The sequence below is a fragment of the Engystomops pustulosus genome, chromosome 4, assembly GCF_040894005.1.
Source record: "Engystomops pustulosus chromosome 4, aEngPut4.maternal, whole genome shotgun sequence".
NCBI classification, from domain to species: Eukaryota; Metazoa; Chordata; class Amphibia; order Anura; family Leptodactylidae; genus Engystomops; species Engystomops pustulosus.
The window spans coordinates 95,503,634-95,522,238 of NC_092414.1; the positions used below are offsets into that span (position 1 = coordinate 95,503,634).

Genomic DNA, 18,605 nt, shown 5'->3' on the forward strand with positions numbered 1-18,605 from the left:
AAGCCGAAAAACACAGAAGAATTGGACATGCCGTAGATACATGGTGACAAGTGCTAGCCGCTGAAACAAAGGTGAGAACACAGAAAGGATCAGTGCACTTGCTGAATTCTCTTCAGTATCCTTGCAGGGATCTTATATAGGCTGTGCTATTTACCATGCTAGACAGCCATAATACGATTTTACTATCAGGGACTGATGAGGCAGAATGTCAGGGCAAGAATCTTATGGAGGTTCTCACATGGACCAAAAACACCAGAAAGAACCCTTCATCACATAGTCCACAATGATGGCACAAATATGGTAAACATTTCTCTACAAATGGTCCAACCAGGATAGGTAAGATCAATTCCTAAACTCAATTCCCCTAAATCTAGTTTTTCAGCAACAAAACTTCTGCTTTACACTACTGAAAGGAGAGTAGACATGTAGCTGCCAGAGGACCCTGGAGCCGAGTGCTCCACATTTAGAGGCACAGTAAAACACTATATTGACCTTGACCAAAACCTCAGATTCCTTATGTTTGTGCAAGTCCAATCCTAGCTAAGCAGCTGTACACAAAGCTGTAGAAAGCAACCCGAGCCTGCCCCGTGCTCAGCACCTCAAGCATTATCTCCCATTGCTAACCTGCCCTTATTTGGCCAACAGAGATTCCAATCTGCCGGCCACAAACATTACACAGAACCTTCATACAACGAAACCCTGAGCATTGGTGGCACCACAGTTTATAACGTATGGAAGAGATCTGGAGATTTTTATGTGATCTTGAAGACCTTGGAATCCATCACAAGATATTGGGTACTAATCTTGTATAATGACACGGAGAAGTACAACAAGTAGAAAGCAATGTTCAGCTGTCAGTTCTATTTGTTACAGAAGTTTCCTCCTGTTCTAATGTGACAACAGGAAACCATTACAGGTCTCATAGGAGGCACCAGCAGAACTCCTCCAGCTGAGTGGCCAGGCAGAGAGGGTGGGGGAGACAAGACTGGATGACAGAGCAGAAAGATGGAGGCCAAGGCTGGGTGACGGGGCAGAGGGAGAGAAGGGGAGGCCAAGGCTGGGTGACGGGGCAGAGGGAGAGAAGGGGAGGCCAAGGCTGGGTGACGGGGCAGAGGGAGAGAAGGGGAGGCCAAGGCTGGGTGACGGGGCAGAGGGAGAGAAGGGGAGGCCAAGGCTGGGTGACGGGGCAGAGGGAGAGAAGGGGAGGCCAAGGCTGGGTGACGGGGCAGAGGGAGAGAAGGGGAGGCCAAGGCTGGGTGACGGGGCAGAGGGAGAGAAGGGGAGGCCAAGGCTGGGTGACGGGGCAGAGGGAGAGAAGGGGAGGCCAAGGCTGGGTGACGGGGCAGAGGGAGAGAAGGGGAGGCCAAGGCTGGGTGACGGGGCAGAGGGAGAGAAGGGGAGGCCAAGGCTGGGTGACGGGGCAGAGGGAGAGAAGGGGAGGCCAAGGCTGGGTGACGGGGCAGAGGGAGAGAAGGGGAGGCCAAGGCTGGGTGACGGGGCAGAGGGAGAGAAGGGGAGGCCAAGGCTGGGTGACGGGGCAGAGGGAGAGAAGGGGAGGCCAAGGCTGGGTGACGGGGCAGAGGGAGAGAAGGGGAGGCCAAGGCTGGGTGACGGGGCAGAGGGAGAGAAGGGGAGGCCAAGGCTGGGTGACGGGGCAGAGGGAGAGGAGGGGAGGCCAAGGCTGGGTGACGGGGCAGAGGGAGAGGAGGGGAGGGGAGGCCAAGGCTGGGTGACGGGGCAGAGGGAGAGGAGGCCAAGGCTGAGTGACGGGGCAGAGGGAGAGGAGGCCAAGGCTGGGTGACGGGGCAGAGGGAGAGGAGGCCAAGGCTGGGTGACGGGGCAGGGGGAGAGGAGGACAAGGCTGGGTGACAGGGCAGGGGGAGAGGAGGACAAGGCTGGGTGACGGGGCAGGGGGAGAGGAGGACAAGGCTGGGTGACAGGGCAGGGGGAGAGGAGGACAAGGCTGGGTGACAGGGCAGGGGGAGAGGAGGCCAAGGCTGGGTGACAGGGCAGGGGGAGAGGAGGCCAAGGCTGGGTGACAGGGCAGGGGGAGAGGAGGCCAAGGCTGGGTGACAGGGCAGGGGGAGAGGAGGCCAAGGCTGGGTGACAGGGCAGAGGGAGAGGAGGCCAAGGCTGGGTGACAGGGCAGAGGGAGAGGAGGCCAAGGCTGGGTGACAGGGCAGAGGGAGAGGAGGCCAAGGCTGGGTGACAGGGCAGAGGGAGAGGAGGCCAAGGCTGGGTGACAGGGCAGAGGGAGAGAAGGGGAGGCCAAGGCTGGGTGACAGGGCAGAGGGAGAGAAGGGGAGGCCAAGGCTGGGTGACAGGGCAGAGGGAGAGAAGGGGAGGCCAAGGCTGGGTGACAGGGCAGAGGGAGAGAAGGGGAGGCCAAGGCTGGGTGACAGGGCAGAGGGAGAGAAGGGGAGGCCAAGGCTGGGTGACAGGGCAGAGGGAGAGAAGGGGAGGCCAAGGCTGGGTGACAGGGCAGAGGGAGAGAAGGGGAGGCCAAGGCTGGGTGACAGGGCAGAGGGAGAGAAGGGGAGGCCAAGGCTGGGTGACAGGGCAGAGGGAGAGAAGGGGAGGCCAAGGCTGGGTGACAGGGCAGAGGGAGAGAAGGGGAGGCCAAGGCTGGGTGACAGGGCAGAGGGAGAGGAGGGGAGGCCAAGGCTGGGTGACAGGGCAGAGGGAGAGGAGGGGAGGCCAAGGCTGGGTGACAGGGCAGAGGGAGAGGAGGCCAAGGCTGGGTGACAGGGCAGAGGGAGAGGAGGCCAAGGCTGGGTGACAGGGCAGAGGGAGAGGAGGACAAGGCTGGGTGACAGGGCAGAGGGAGAGGAGGACAAGGCTGGGTGACAGGGCAGAGGGAGAGGAGGACAAGGCTGGGTGACAGGGCAGAGGGAGAGGAGGACAAGGCTGGGTGACAGGGCAGAGGGAGAGGAGGACAAGGCTGGGTGACAGGGCAGAGGGAGAGGAGGACAAGGCTGGGTGACAGGGCAGAGGGAGAGGAGGACAAGGCTGGGTGACAGGGCAAGATGGCAGTACTGTATGGTATTCTGACGGGCAGCTATCTGATGGTATAACTTATCAGCTGTCACTTGACAGCACCGAGTACCTGGCAACATCTCCAGGACACTCCCTGCACCCCTGGCCACACACCACAATGGCAAACACAAGATGTGTAAGGAAACTTTGGGGGCAGCTGTAAAGTTTTGACCTGATGGGGGTGACATGAAGGTGGTGACAGTCCAGCGCTGACAGGTCGCACACATGACAGCGGTGACCCCCAACTGTCGCACCCCCGTAGGGCCTAGCAGTACCTGGTGCAGAGCCGTGAGCCCGTCCACATTGGCGTAGTTGATGTCAGCCCCCCGGTCCAGTAACTTGTGCACCTCGTCCCGGTCACCGCTGGAGCAGGCAGCCAAGAACACAGCCCCATCGTCGAACTTCACCTTGGTCTTCTTGCGCTTGATGACGTGCGGCTCGAGGTCAGTCTCTGAGCCGATCCAGCGCTTGAGCTGTTCGTTCCTCTTCTGTTTAGCGTCCGCCATCTTCATTCCCTCCCCCCTCCCAGCCCCGGGTCCTTCCCTTCCTGACTGGCTGCCGCGCTCTTTCTCTACTCTTCAGCGAGCTCCGGTACCGCAGGGCTCCGAGGCCGCAGAACACCTCAGGACCCGTTTCTCGCCCGAGTCCGGGGCCCACACCCAACTCCTCTCTCACTGACACACAGACGTCTGCAGGCCCCGACCGGCTGCGCACACACAACGCGCGCCCGCGACGCTCATTTGCATAGTCTCGCGAGAGTAGCCGATGGTAGGACATATAGCTCGGGCAGGACTGCTCGCCGCCACCGCCTTGTGGAAGGGGAGGGGCTAAGGGTGCACGGCGGAGCACCCATTGGCTCGGAGAGTGCTGACGTCATATGTGCCTTGTTTGCATGAGGATGAGTTGTTACTTGTAGTAAGAGGCAGTGGCTGCGCTGTGGAGCGGGCAGGCTGCCAGCTGATCCCCTGATAGCAGAGTCCTCGCTGACTTTCTTTCTCACGTAGTGTACACATTGCCACATGATACATGGAGGGACTCATATTGTTTGATGAGTAGTTATACAATTTTACAATATTCTTTCTGTATCACTTCCTCACAGTTTTCTAGATCTCTGCTTGCTGTAATTGTATAGAAAGGTTCTATGCTTACTTTCATAGGAGAGTCCATGGTCGTGTGATGTCTCACAGGTGCACCAGCCACAGAGAGTTATCGCAGCACGAACAATATTTCAATATTGTTTTGTTTTGATATTACAATATCAATTATTTGCTGAAAGTGGACAACTCCTTTAACCTCCTCTTGCATGGAGTCCAGCCAATAGCGCTCCACGCCAATGCTGGTTCAGCTCTGAATCAGAGCTGAACTGGCATCGTGAAGCGTGGGGTGTCAGCAGTATACCACTGACATCCTTGTGTAACACCCGCAGTCGGAGCAAGCTCTGGTCCTGGGTGCTGACCATTTAAATGCCAGAGTCAGCACAACCAAGTCTTTTAAATGGTTGCAGGGAGATTCCCTGCCCTGCTTTTTTGCTATGGCAACCCTGGGGCTGTCCATAGTAAATGCCCGTAAGGTCCTGTTACATATGGGACCTTACAGACTGACAGTGCTAATACGCTGCAATACTGATGTACAGTATTTAGAATGAACAAGCAATTGAATGGCAAATGGAACAAGTAAAAAACTTTTTTAAAAGATGAAAAGAAAGTTTTAAGATAAAAGTAAATTAATAAAAAATCTCCGTTACATATTACACTTACCGGTACATATAAAAATGTATATCACCATACAAACCCCACACCTGTAATATCACCACGTCCGAGGCCCGTACAATAAAACAAAATGATTATTAAACCTTAAAAATTTTAAGAAACAATAAAAAAATTATTATTAAACCTTAAAAATTTTAAGAAACAATAAAAATTTAGGATTTTTACCTATTTTGTCCCACATAAAATTGAATAAAAAGTGATCAATAAACCATATCAATACAAAAATGGTACTGTTGTAAAGCAGAACATGTCCCACAAAAAAACAGATCTCATCCAGGAATATGGTGAACACCAAATAAGTCAAAATTCAAGTCAATAGAATTGATGTTTTGTCTACAAAACCCCCTCCCCCAAATAATTTTTTTAAATAAATCTTAAACAATAGGGCATAGACACACCAAAATAGTAGCACTGAAAAATGCATCTCATTTCACAAATAATAAGCCCTCACATGGCAACATTAACTAATATTTTACAGCTCAAAAAAGTGCTCCATGAACCAACTAAAAACCCCTAAATGACGAGGAAGGTTCAATAAGTATCCGTGTTAGAAATGAAGACACCATTTAAAAAAAAAAAATGTTTTTCAACACAGTCCCCTTTTAGAGAGATACACTTCCCCCAACGTTCCTGCCATATTTTTAACCCTTCCAAAAAATAGAATTTGTCGAACTCTCCAAAATACGCCTCTGTCTCGGTGATGACTTCCTCGTTTGAGCTAAATTTTTTTCCCGCGAGCCATTTCTTCATGTTAGGGAACAAGAAAAAGTTGCAGGAAGCCAGATCGGGTGAATACGGGGGGTGCGGCAAATCATAACACAATTCATGCATTTTGGCGGCAACAACTCCGAATGAATGTGCTGGTGTGTTATCGTGTTGAAACGGCCAAATGCGGCCGTGTCTCCTTCAATTTTTTGTTGAAGCGGTCCAATAACTCACTGCATGAGGATGACACCGTTCACATCCCAAAAAATCGTTGCCTTGACCTTTCGAAGTTAACAGCTGCATCCGCTTGTTGTCCACAGTAAGCAATCGCGGCAGCCATCGGGCCAACAATTTTTTCATCGCCAACCTCTGCTACTTTGCGCATTTTTGTTCGTCGATCAGAGAGTATTATGTTGTGGACTTTTTGAATGCTTTCCTCGGTTACCACATCTGCCGGGCGTCCTGGTCGCTCCTCATCAAAAACAGATGTTCACCCATGTTTAAATTAGTTGAACCAATATCTAACTGTGGTCATAGATGGCGAAGCGTCTCCATAAACAGCATACAACTTTGCTTTAATTTTTTCCCAACCAAAAACAAAAAGCCAATTACCAAACGATACTGCTCTTTTTCCATCTTAGCGAAAACACAAAACACGTCCTTCTCAAATGGCTGCCAAATCCAAACTATCCTATCAATCAGTCTGCAATTTGTTTTGCCGTCGTTTGATAGATGGCAGAACACGATGATAACACCAACTTCCCTCAGGAATGCCCTCTGTCGTCAAAAACTTCTGACTCCAAAGCCCTGCCATAGACCTGTTGTTGGTTGTATAGATATTCTACTCTTTCAGACCCTTGATGTGCTTTCTGGATGTGTTTCCTCCTGCTGATTTGGATTTACCTGTAGTACCAAACCCTGGTTTGCTTTTTTTTAATTAGATTTTTGTGAACTTGTCTATGTAGTACTACTTCAGTCACTGCTAGATTTAGTTTTCTTTAGCTGCTTTTGTATTGCGGTCGTTGTCTTTTTTACAAAAATTCCTTACAAATATTTCAATTAAACATGACTTATTCTTTTTATTCGATTTGATACCCAGGGTAAGTGACATTAGAATAGGCTTCTATATCCATCTGTGACCCCTTTTTCCTCTATTCCACATAAATATATTTCTTAAACTTTTTCTTTTCACATCATTCTAGATGCCCTTCCAAACCAGTTCATCAAAAACACCCACCTCTCCAGTACACTTATTTACTAATCTTACAACATTATTTTTGTGCTCTTTCACCTACCAAAACCATAATAATGTTTTACTTTTGAATTTATTCCCCAACAATCCCCGGAGAGAATCAAGGAGTGAATGCAAATCAAAGGCAACTGATTCATCCAGTGCCCGCCACCAATGTAAAAGCTGCAAATGTGAATAATAACCTACAATATGTATCCATACCTCCCAACATTTGTGAAAAGGAAAGAGGGACAAAATGGCGGCACGCGATCCCCCTAAGCCACACCCCCAATCACTCCCTGGCCACGCCCCAAATTTTAGCCATATTAAAATAATAAAAATCATCTCAATAAAAAAAAAAAAAATTATCCTCATTGGGATTTGAACCCAGAACCTACAGTGTCCATGTACAATAATAACACAGCTCCTCAACCAACTGAGCTATAACCTCTGTGATTAACAAGGTGGAGAATTTTGGTAACTAAGAACTATGACTATATACTGCCTTGGTATATAGGGAGGGATCTTCTCAGATTATTGTAATTATTGATACTATTATTATTATTATTATGGAGATTATTATTATTATTATTATGGAGATTATTATTGAGATGATTATTATTATTTTTACCATTATTAATAATCATCTCCATAATAATAAAAATAATAAAATTTATAATAATAATAATAATAGTCTCAATAATTACAATAATAATCTCTGAGAAGATCCCTCTCTATATATCAGTGCATTAGTCTGTATCACAGTGTAAATGGCAGATAACACTTCTTAGTTACCAGAAACTATAGCTCAGTTAGTTAATCTCCTGTCTACAGTGCAGAGGGTCCCAGGTTCGAATCTCAGCCTGGCCAAAACTTTATGTAATTTAATTAAATAAATAGCTTGTGTCTGGGGAAGCCCTGGAGACCATATATGGACAGATGCTGATCTGACCTGATGACGTGGTCCCTGCTCTCTCTGCTAAACCGACACTTCTCTGAAAAGGATTCCCTCCTGATGTCTGCTCTGGGGAACCCTAGGAGATGCAGTGACCATATATGGACAGATGCAGATCTGAAGCTGATGACGTGGTCCCTGCTCTCCGCTAATCCCGACACTTCTCTGAAAAGGAATCCCTCCCGATGTCTGTAGAAGCCATTCTGTACTGTGAGTTCAGACTTTCAAAGTATTTACTATACGGACACAGCGGGACCTGGGGGGAAAATCCGTGACAATCTCATAGCTGTCCGTGACGCGGGGCAGAGGTACGAAAAACGGGAAAGTCCCGTCAAAATCGGGACGGTTGGGAGCTATGCATATCCCATACTCCTCCTGCAATTGTTGGAAGGCTTTAAAAGCACCATTATAGATTAATTGACATATTTTACATTACTCTCCAACCAAGGTCTAGCATTGGTCTCTGGCACTTTCAACTTTTCCACTAAATAGGAGTTATAGGGCCACATTTATCACTTTTGTGCGCCTAAGTGTAGTAGTTGCGCCTAAATTCTGGCGCACTGTTTTGCCAGAATTATCACAAGCTACAACCATCTGTGATAAGTATACAACACTCACAGCAGCACCCAGGTGTGTGACACCCAGCACCCAGTGACCTCCTCAGCAGTGGCTTCTCCTGGAGGGGATCCCCCAGTGCTGGTCTCCTGCTGCACCCCTGTAATTCTGCACAATATCCCCCTCAGACACACTGGTGATACTGTGCAGAATTACATGGGGGACACTTGTATGTCGTATCTGCAACATTCTGCAAACTTGTGCAAACTTTTGAGCTCTTTTGCTGTGAGCTCAGCGTTTTGCAGAATATTTTGTAAATAGAAGGTGATGAACTGTAAATAGAGTCTGCAGCTCCTGTCTGTAGTGTATCTAATGTATCTATTATATGTTACAGTGTCTGGCTGAGCTCTGCTGCTAGAAATGAGCTATTCTGCAAAGGGGCTCAGTGCTTTCTTCTCAGATAACGCCACCTTCGGGCTGGAGTGTTTTTGCGCCCGTTTTTGCGCCTAAATGAAGACGTTGCATGTGATGAATATCATTAGGCGCAGCAAAACATCTGGATTGGTAAGATAGATGAGGGAAAGCTGGTTATTTTAGCTGACGTTTAATCGCAAAAATGGCGCAAAAACGGTGCGCCTGAATGAAAAGGCGCAAAAACAACAGAAAAAACGAGTGATAAATGTGGCCCATAGTTGTAAGTCCCCTGGTGTTAAATTGAATCTTAAGTTCATTCCAGATTTCCACCATTAGTGTCACGGGTGCTCCTGCGATCCCTGTCTCGGATCCCTGTCTCGGATCGCGGGCGCACCCGTGTGCCCCTGCACGGCTGCACTCACCTCTCCCGGCTCCACCGTCAGTCTCTGTGGCTCCTGCGGTTCAGCAAAGATTTAAAGGGCCAATGCACCAATAATGCCGCTGGCCTGCCACCTTCCCACATAAGTTCCATCCCTTTCCTGTGAACCTTGCCGGATCTTTAAGCCATCCCCTGAAGAGAAAGCCCCCCTGTGTATCCACGTTCCTGTGTATCCTGCATTCTTGTGTATCCTCCGTTCCTGTGTATTCTGATCCGTGTGCCAGTCCGTTGTTGTGTTCCTGATCCGTGTGCCAGTCCGTTGCTGTGTTGCTGATCCGTGTGCCAAATTCTGTGATTCCTGACGTGAGTCCTAGTGTGCCTTCCTGTGCTGTTCTTCCGCTGTTTCCCCGGGTATGGACTGTCTCCTGCATTACTACCTTGGCTGCCACCTCGGGCTAGTCACACCTGTGGAACGACCTGGTGCTACCCCGCCACAGCAAGACTATCCCGCTTTGTGGCAGGTTCTGGTGAAGACCAGGTGCCACTTAGATGTCACACCAGTCCCAGGTGTCGGCTAGTACCATCTCCCGCGGTGGTCCACAGGGTCCACAGACTCACAGTCCTGACAGTAAGATCCAGCCATGGTCCCCGCCAAGGAGCTACATCAGATACTGGCAGAACTTTCTGGTGTTGTCGCCCGGCAGTCTCAGCAGATTGCTGCCCAAAGAGAACTTCTAGGCCAAGTTGCTTCAACGGCTGCTTGACGCTCAGCCTCTGCCGCATGCTCCTGCTCCAAGGTGGCATTCATCATAAGCCTCCTATCCAGGAAGGCCGTGGCCTGAGCTACTCCTCTGTGGGATAGGAACAATCCAGTTATGGCCTCCCATAATGCTTTCCTGGCTGAGTTCCGGTCTGTGTTTGAGGAACCCGCACGAGCCTTCTCAGCTGTGGGAGAATACACTGTTAAGTTCCGTACCCTGGTTTCTGAACTCTCTTGGAAAGACGCGGCCTTATCTGCGACTTTTAAAAAGGGACTATCCTCACGAGTCAAGGATGCATTGGCTGCCCGTGATTGGCCGGCTACTCTGAGTGGTCTTATCACCCTGGCAACTCTAATAGACATGCAGTTTCCCAAACGAGCTGAAGAGTTGCGGCACCAGCGAACTCTAGTTTGGTTCCACGTCTGCCTCGGTTGGCTCCGGTCTTCAAAAGTCCGCTTCAGCCTCCGGTCGCACAGTCTGTGGTGGAACCTATGCCGGTTGGCTGAGCCTGGCTATGCCGGTACTGTGCCAGTCCCAAACACCTCATTGGGACTTGTCCAGTCCGTCCCCAATGTCCGGGAAATGCCAGAAACTAGGGTTCTTGGGAGAAGGTGTAAGCAGAGCTTCTCCACGCCTGATGATTCCGTGCTTCTCAGCATTGGCACCAGCACCCAGATCCAGGTTTCTGCTTTCTTGGACTCCGGTTCTGCTGGGAACTTTGTGAATGTCGCTCTGGTCTCCCAGAATCACATCTCCGTGGTTCGCCTCGAGAAGCCTTTAGTCATCTCCTCTGTCAGTGGCCAAATCCTCTCTGACATGGTCCAGTAATGCACCAAGCCTCTGTCGGTGTGCTGCACAAGGAAAGACTGTCTTTTTATGTACTACCATAGTCCACGTCCTCCATCCTGCTGGGTCTACCATGGTTGCAGCTCCACCCGTTCTTAACTGGGGACGTGGGAGATCCCCTGATTGCCAGTCTCGCTGTGTGGAGATGCCTAATCAAGTGCCAGTCCTGGTTTCATCTGTGGCTCTCACATCTTGAAGAAGCAAGCCTAGATGTTGCTGCCACATTGTCCTTAAGACTGTCCTATGGATCTGCTTCCGCGGGGTCGTGTGTACCCACTCTCAGTACCACAAACTGCAGCCATGTCAGACTATATCAAAGAAAACCTGCAGAGGGGATTCATACGTAAGTCTTCTTCTCCGGCTGGTGCAGGTTGTTTCTTTGTGACCAAGAAGGATGGGTCACTCCGACCATGCATTGACTGTCGTGGTCTTAACAAGGTCACAGTTAAGAACCGCTATCCATTGCCATTGATCACAAAGCTGTTTGACCGTCTTTGTGGAGCCAGAATCTTCTCCAAATTGGATCTTTGAGGGGCCTACAACCTCATTCGTATGAGTGGAAGACCACTTTCAATACTCGTGATGGACACTTCGAGTAACTGATGATGCCGTTTGGTCTCTTTAACACACCAGCGGTCTTACAGGAATTTGTTAATGACATCTTTAGAGACTTGCTTTATGTCTGTGTTGTGGTCTATTTGGACGATATTGTGGTATTCTCTCTGGACCTTGAGACTCACCAAGTCCACGTATGGCAAATCCTCAGTCGTTTAAGGGCCAATCGCCTTTACGCCAAACTTGAGAAGTGCCAATTCTATCAGCGAAGTCTTCCATTTTTCGGCTATATCATCTCCGACAGAGGTCTCCGGATGGATCCTGCCAAGCTGTCTGCGGTTCCTCAGTGGCCTCTTCCTGTAGGACTAGCGCTATACAGCAGTTTCTGGCTTCGCAAATTACTACTGGCAGTTCATCCCGCACTTCTCCTCTCTCGTGTCTCCTATTGTGGCACTCAACAAGAAGGGCGCCAACCCCCGACTCTGGCCTTCTGCAGCTGAGGAGGCCTTCAAGAACTTAAAGTCTATGTTTGCTTCAGCCCCAGTTCTTGTACGTCCCAACACAGAGAAGCCTTTCCATCTGGAAGTGGATGCCTCCTCAGTAGGGGCGGTGCTCACGCAGAGGGGTCCCAAAGGCCGTACCCTCACCTGTGGGTTTTTTTCCAAGATCTTCTCCGCTGAGAGGAATTATTCCATAGGTGATCGAGAACTGCTGGCTAATAAAAAACCCGCCTTAGAAGAGTGGGGTTACCTCCTGCAGGGAGCTTTGTTTCCGGTCAGCATTTACACAGACCACAAGAACCTCTTCTATCTACATACTGCTCAGCAACTTAATCCAGTCAAGCTCGCTGGTCACTCTTCTTCTCCCGGTCCAATTAATGCATGGCCAGAAAATTTTCCAAAATCTCCAAACACCTGTAGGACAATAGCAGTAGAACTGTAGGCTCCTAAATACAACAGGACATCGTCTGCGTATAGAGATATTTTTTCATGAGAATCACCCTGTCTGAAACCAACTATAGCTATATCCTGTCTTATTTTACAGGCAAGTGGTTCCATAGCAATCGCGAACAGAAGCAGTGATAATGGACAGCCCTGCCGAGAAACAGTCTAGAAACGGATCATAAATAAGAAGTTTTACCCAAGAAATAAACCGCTCCCCAAATCCCATTCTATCCAAAGTTAGGCACAGATGCTTAACTCTAGAGTGTCAAAAGCCTTAGATGCATCCAATATAGCAAGGATCGCTGAACAAGGTTGGAAGGCATTAACTGCATATTCAAAAAAAGTCCACAGAGGTTATCCAAATTAAAGCCGTTTTGGTCCAAATGGACAATCTCTCTAATCACCTTCTTTAATCTTTCTACCAACACCTTGGCCAAGAGCTTATTATCTGTCTCCTCAAGTAAGAAGGGTAATGGGAGCATGGGATTATTAGGGGAACAGATAGGGCAATCTGTCACAAGGACAGTGCTTACCAAACAGTGTGTTGTTTCCTGGGTGCTTGGGTTCGGCATGTTGCGACTACTGGGAGGGGCTGGTGAGGAACCAGCAGTCATGGTCCACATTGGCACTACTGACAAAGTAAGAGGTAGGTGGAAGGTCCTTAAAAATTATTTCAGGGATTTAGGCCAAAAGCTCAGGGCAAGGACCTCAAAGGTAGTTTTCTCCAAAATACTATCTGTACCACGTACCACGTACACCAGAAAGGCAGCGGGAGATCAGGGAGGTAAATAAGTGGCTCAAAGGGCTGCAAAAGGAATTGCTGATAAGTGAAATGGATGCGGTTTCAAAGGATGGTGAAGTCCTTATCATTGGGACTTCAATTACCCAAATATGGACTGGGGTCAGAAATCTGCAGGTCCTTCAAAGGTAGCAGGTTTTTGTCAATAACAAAAGACAATTACCTGTCCTGGAACCAACAAGAGGGGAGGCACTGCTGGACCTTATCCTAACCAACAGACTTGACAGGGTATCAAAATTACAGGTGGGGGAACATGGGTAATAGTGGTCATAAATTTTGTATTACACTTTACTAAGAGTAATAGTGGAGGGGCAACCAACACTATAAACTTCTGGAGGGTGAATTTTCAGCAAGGGAAGACCATATAGGCATAAATCGGGACAATTTTTTCAAAGACAAAAGCCCCCCAAAAAATATTTTTCGCAAAGTGACACGTCACGTCAAATTTAAGCAGTAATTTATTACTCCCTGCTCTTTCACAGGTTTAAGGTATATAGGCAACTGAGGACACCAATACAGTAGAAAGAAGAAGACATTTGGATTATCATTGTAGCTGTCTGCTAGGGTCCTGGGCTCTCTGGTACTGCAAAAGGCCTTGAGTCCTGTCTGGCGAACTCTGTGCTGGGGTGATGGCTCGGGTGCCCATAGAGAGGGCTCTGAGTGCCACCTCTGGCACCCGTGCCATAGGTTCGCCATCACTGTCATATGGGAAAAAGCATAAGAGGAACAAGAAAAAGCCAATGTCGCTAACTAGTCTTCTAACTAAATCAATAAGCGAGAAAGATAAGGCATTTAAGGTGCTAAAACGCAAAGGTAGTGATGAGACGTTACAGGATTATAGAGAGAAAAATAAATCCTGTACAAAGCAGATAAAGGACGCAAAAATAGAGACTGAGAAAAATGCCAGTGAGATAAAAAATAATCCCAAATTATTTTTCAAGTACATAAATGATAAGAAACTAAATACGGAGAGTGTTGACCCTCTTAGGAATAACATGGGGGTCAGGGTGGAAGGAGGTGGAATTTACTGAATGTCACCTTCTCGACTGTCTTTACCCAGGAAAATCCCCTGGTGGAAGACACAATGAGGAATGATGGAAATTCTCTTTGGAATGTCAACAGTTTAACCAGGGAAGTGGTACCGCGCCGCCTCACAACCACAAAGGTAGATAAATCACCGGAGCCAGAAGGCATACACTCCCGGGTTCTACATGAACTATGTACTGTGATAGACAGACCTTTGTTTTTAATATTTAAAGATTCACTGAGGACTGATTATGTTCTACAGGACTGGCGCATAGCAAATGTGGTACCAGTATACAAAAAAGGATCAAAAAGCGATCCTGGAAATTACCTGTGAGTCTAACTTCTGTGGTGGGGGAAATATTTGAGGGGTTTGTAAGAGATTATATCCTCGAGTATCTCACTGTACATAAGCTTATAACCCAGTACCAGCATGGGTTTATGAGAGATCGGTCCTGTCAGAATAATCGAATTGGCTTCTACGAGGGGGTAAGTTCCAGACTGGATCTGGGGGACGCTATATATCTGGACTTTTCAAAGGCATTTGACACCGTGCCACACAAAAGGTTGGTACATAAAATGATACTGCTGGGACTAGGGGAAAATCTGTGTATTTGGGTAAGTAATTGGCTCAGTGTTAAAAAACAGAGCAGTTATTAATGGCACATTCTCAGTATTGGGGCCACTCCTTTTTAATATTTTTATTAATGACCTTGTAGTGGGTTTACACAGTCAAGTTTCAATATTTGCAGATGATACTAAGCTGTGTAAAGTAATAAATACTGAGGTCGATAGATTAGCATTACAGAGGGATTTGTGGAATCTTGAGGAGTGGGCAGAGAAATGGTTGATGAGGTTTAATGTTCATAAATGTAAAGTTATGCACTTGGGTCATGAAAACAAAAAGTATAATTATGTTCTAAACAGTCAATTACTTGGTAAAACTGGAGCTGAAAAGTACTTGGGGGTATTGGTGGATGGTAAACTGACCAGAGGCAGGTGGCTGCTGCTAAAGCAAATAAAATCATGGGATGTATCAAGAGAGGAATTTATTCTCATGATAAAGACATAGTTTTGCCCTTATACAAATCCTTGGTCAGACCTCACATGGAATATTCTGTACAGTTTTGGGCACCAGTATATAAAAAGACATAGAGCAACTGGAACTGGTGCAGAGGAGAGCAACTAAGATTATAAGGGGAATGGGGAGACTGGAATACAATGACAGTACAAGGATCTCTCCAAAGATCTTTTTATACCTAGGCCCCTGACCAGGACAAGGGGACATTCTCTACGCCTAGAGGAGAGGCGATTCTACCATAGACAAAGGTTCTTTACTGTAAGAGCAGTGAGATTATGGAACTCTCTGCCACAGGAGGTTGTAATGAAGAGAGAAAAAATATCAGGGGTTATGGGGATAAAACATTTATTTAATTCTTACCGTTGGAATTGATGGTCTTTTTCCGGCCTTAAATACTATGGTACTATGATCTACATTTATAAGTGAAATAGGGCGATAAGTCTCCACTTTTTTTTTATCTTTGTCCTGTAATGCCTCTCTCAACGAGGAAGGTAGATAACCTCTAGTGTAAGAGAAATTCTGGACCTCAACCAAATGGCTAATTATCTCTTCCTTATACATATCATAGAAGTCAAAGGAAATGGCATCCAACCCCAATGTGCTACCCCCTGCTGTCCGAGCCAATGCCTCCCGAACCTCCTCCACACCAATATGCATATCCAAGGCATTTTTCCCAGATGCTGAGACTTTTGGTCTTGTAAATAGTGTACAATTTCTTCCTGTGAAGATATGTTAGAAGAAGAATAGAGTTCCTCATAGTACCTTTTAAATACTTCCAAGATTTCATCAGATTTGGTCATAGCTCCTCCTCCCGGTGTTTCGATACTATGGATATATGCTTTTCCCCTGTTTTCCCTATTTCTCTGTTTTCCCAAATTCGGCAACACTTTCCCTGAGGCATTTGTATCTATATACCCTCTACTGGCCTGTGCAGCGATTTTTCTATTTGCCTGGGTTTTAATGAATTCGGTATTGCATGATCTGGCTTCCTCCCAGGCCTGTTTGTAGGTTGTCTAATAAATTCCTCTTCCTTTTCATTAACCTTGATTTGGAGTTCCACCCCTGCTCATCCCTTATTATTTGAGAAAAAAGTATTCAAGCTATTGATAACCCATCCTGTTTACCTAATACCCCTAACCACGTAAGTGAAATCCTTATTCCCTGCAATGGTTGTTGTTCTCTTACTGTCATTAAAATTACCAAAGATGCGTGATCCGAAATTACCCTAAATATGATCTTTTAAAATAAGTGTAAGGCCTTATCATTAGACAAAGCCAAATCTAAACGTGAGAAAACCTGATGTGAGCCAGAAAAACTGAAATATTCCTGTTTGCCTGGATTAAAGATTCTCCATGTGTCATGCTAATTAAAGTTAGTTAGCCAATTAAAGCTAGTTATCAATTTTACTAGTGAGGAATTTTTATGTGACAAAAGACCCCCTTGCTCAATGTGATAAGTGTCAACCTGATACCAATACCCCACGGCCAAAATCCTAACCTCTACTCTAAGCATCTCTTTGCTCACCCCAGCTCCAATTAAGGCCACCAGGATAGGTAAAGAAAAACATTGCCTCTTTTTTTCTACCTTGCTAAATTACATCTGTGGAGCCTGGAGCCCCTCAGCCTCATTTGCATAGCTTTAAAATCCTAGCTAGAAGAAGAGAAGATTCTGCCAGAGGGAGCACACACAAGCATGTAAGTGTGCTTGGTTTACAAACCTTGATCCTGCTGGTAGATTCCCTTTAACTTCAGAACACCATCAGTTATTCAACAGATTCAATTGTCAATTTTAACATTTGCTAAAGCAGTAACAGCTGTACAGTCTTAAAATTATGTAAGGAATAAATATTCCACAATTCCATATCAATTCCATATCAATGTTTAGCTGACCAGAACCGCAGGGTGTGGATTTGGCTCAACCACCCTGCCAATAATACCTGCAAAGGGTGCTGGCACCAATTGTAATGTTATCCCTTTAAATGCCTCTGGCAGAGCTGTCCGAGACATTTAAATCAATGTGAAGAAAGCACACCACCATTGTGGGGAGGAGCGCCGCTTCCCAATGACATCATGGTCATTGCGGGTTCTGCTGGTGGCAATTAACAGGTTTACTGGAGGATTCAGGTTTTAGATTTCAAGTTCAGGTTCCAGTCCGCACTTCATTTCGTCTGCTCATCTCTACTTTAGGGCTGGCGCATTGGATGAAAAACACATGATGGTGTCCTTGGAATTCAGGAAGATGTCCAGCTCCGCCACCAGATTCAAACTTGCAGAATTAGCAGGACCCAGGCATACTTCATACAAGAATTGCATAAAATAGCCATGTCTTTCATATGAGTACAAGGCCAAACCACTCAACAATGCACAAAATAAAGGAGTTTGGTGTCTGTAATGCTGACAAATACAGAGAGATACATATCCAATATGACTGGCTACAAATTTATTTTAGTAAGTTCTATTTTTTTTATTATACAATATGCTACAATAAACATTACAGACACTCCATTAAAGAATCGTCAATGTATCAAATACTTATTTTCCCCACTGTATTGCTATGAGAAATAGCAAAGACTTTGTTCACATTTGCTTCAAGCTACAATGCAGATTTGAGCATTTGTGATGATCAAATCCAGTATAATATTACAATTTCTTACAAATTAAAATATAATTTGCTAAAACCCACCTTTCCAAAATACTGTAGTGTTTAAGGACACACCATATATACCAGGAATAGTAACACCTCATTGTCAATTTATCAGAATAAATTGTTTAAAGATGATCGAATTTACACTTGATGAAAAAGTTATTTGCTAAAATAAATATGTCAAATAAGTTATGGGATCCATATAGCACCACAGAAAAGATCATGCTTCACACAGCTTTATTGAAAAGAGTGGATTCTCTAATGCTTGGACCTGCTGTGTCCGCTGGAGCTAGTACCTTTGAAGCCACCTCCTAATAAAAATCAGATTTTCCTGATTTTTTTCTGATTTAGACTATTTCTAAATGTCTTTTATAAACCAAGCAACTTTATGTATCCTACCTGGGACTTGAACTTCACTAGTGATAAAGCAGATACCTTCAGGGAAGATCCTGTGTCTTATCTGATGAAAATGTTTGGAATTCCAATGTAGTTCTACATTTTAGTAAAATAAGCCACATCATCAGAAAATGTAGCTGTATAGGGCCTGTTTTTGTGGTACAAATTGTAGTTGATAATGGTGCAAATATAAGCCCATGTACAAGTGTGGAATTCAAAAAATAACAAATATTTTACTTGTGCTACCTAAATGTGGGAGATGTATCAGGGCTGCTGTGCCAGCTTTCTGGTGTACAATTCCATAAATAATCGCAATTCCCAGTAGGATTATTTCTCCTGTTACAATTGCTGTGCTCAGTGCTCTGGGCAGTGGAGGTTAAAGATTGAGGCCGGAGCCTACTTATGTATCTGATATGGTTGAGGGGCTGGAGGGGAACATCATATGCTGGCACATTTAGAGCTAAACGCTCCGTGACTTTATTAATCCAATTTACATTTCACTTCCAACTTGGT

The 18,605-nt window shown here is 46.3% G+C and overlaps 1 protein-coding gene across 5 annotated transcripts in view; it reads right to left on the reverse strand.

The window, feature by feature from the left end:
• PPP1R12A (protein phosphatase 1 regulatory subunit 12A) overlaps nt 1–3,842 on the reverse strand; it is a 69,254-nt gene extending 65,412 nt beyond the window's left edge. For 2 of the 5 annotated variants that reach the window (XM_072146803.1, XM_072146802.1), the window contains exon 1: nt 3,312–3,838. In XM_072146803.1, coding sequence (XP_072002904.1) covers nt 3,312–3,548 — 237 coding nt within the window. In that variant the 5' untranslated portion in view covers nt 3,549–3,838. Of the gene's footprint in view, nt 1–3,311 lie in introns of all 5 variants that reach the window. The other 3 variants (XM_072146804.1, XM_072146801.1, XM_072146805.1) reach the window with 3 other exon arrangements.
• Nucleotides 3,843–18,605: the final 14,763 nt, after the last annotated feature.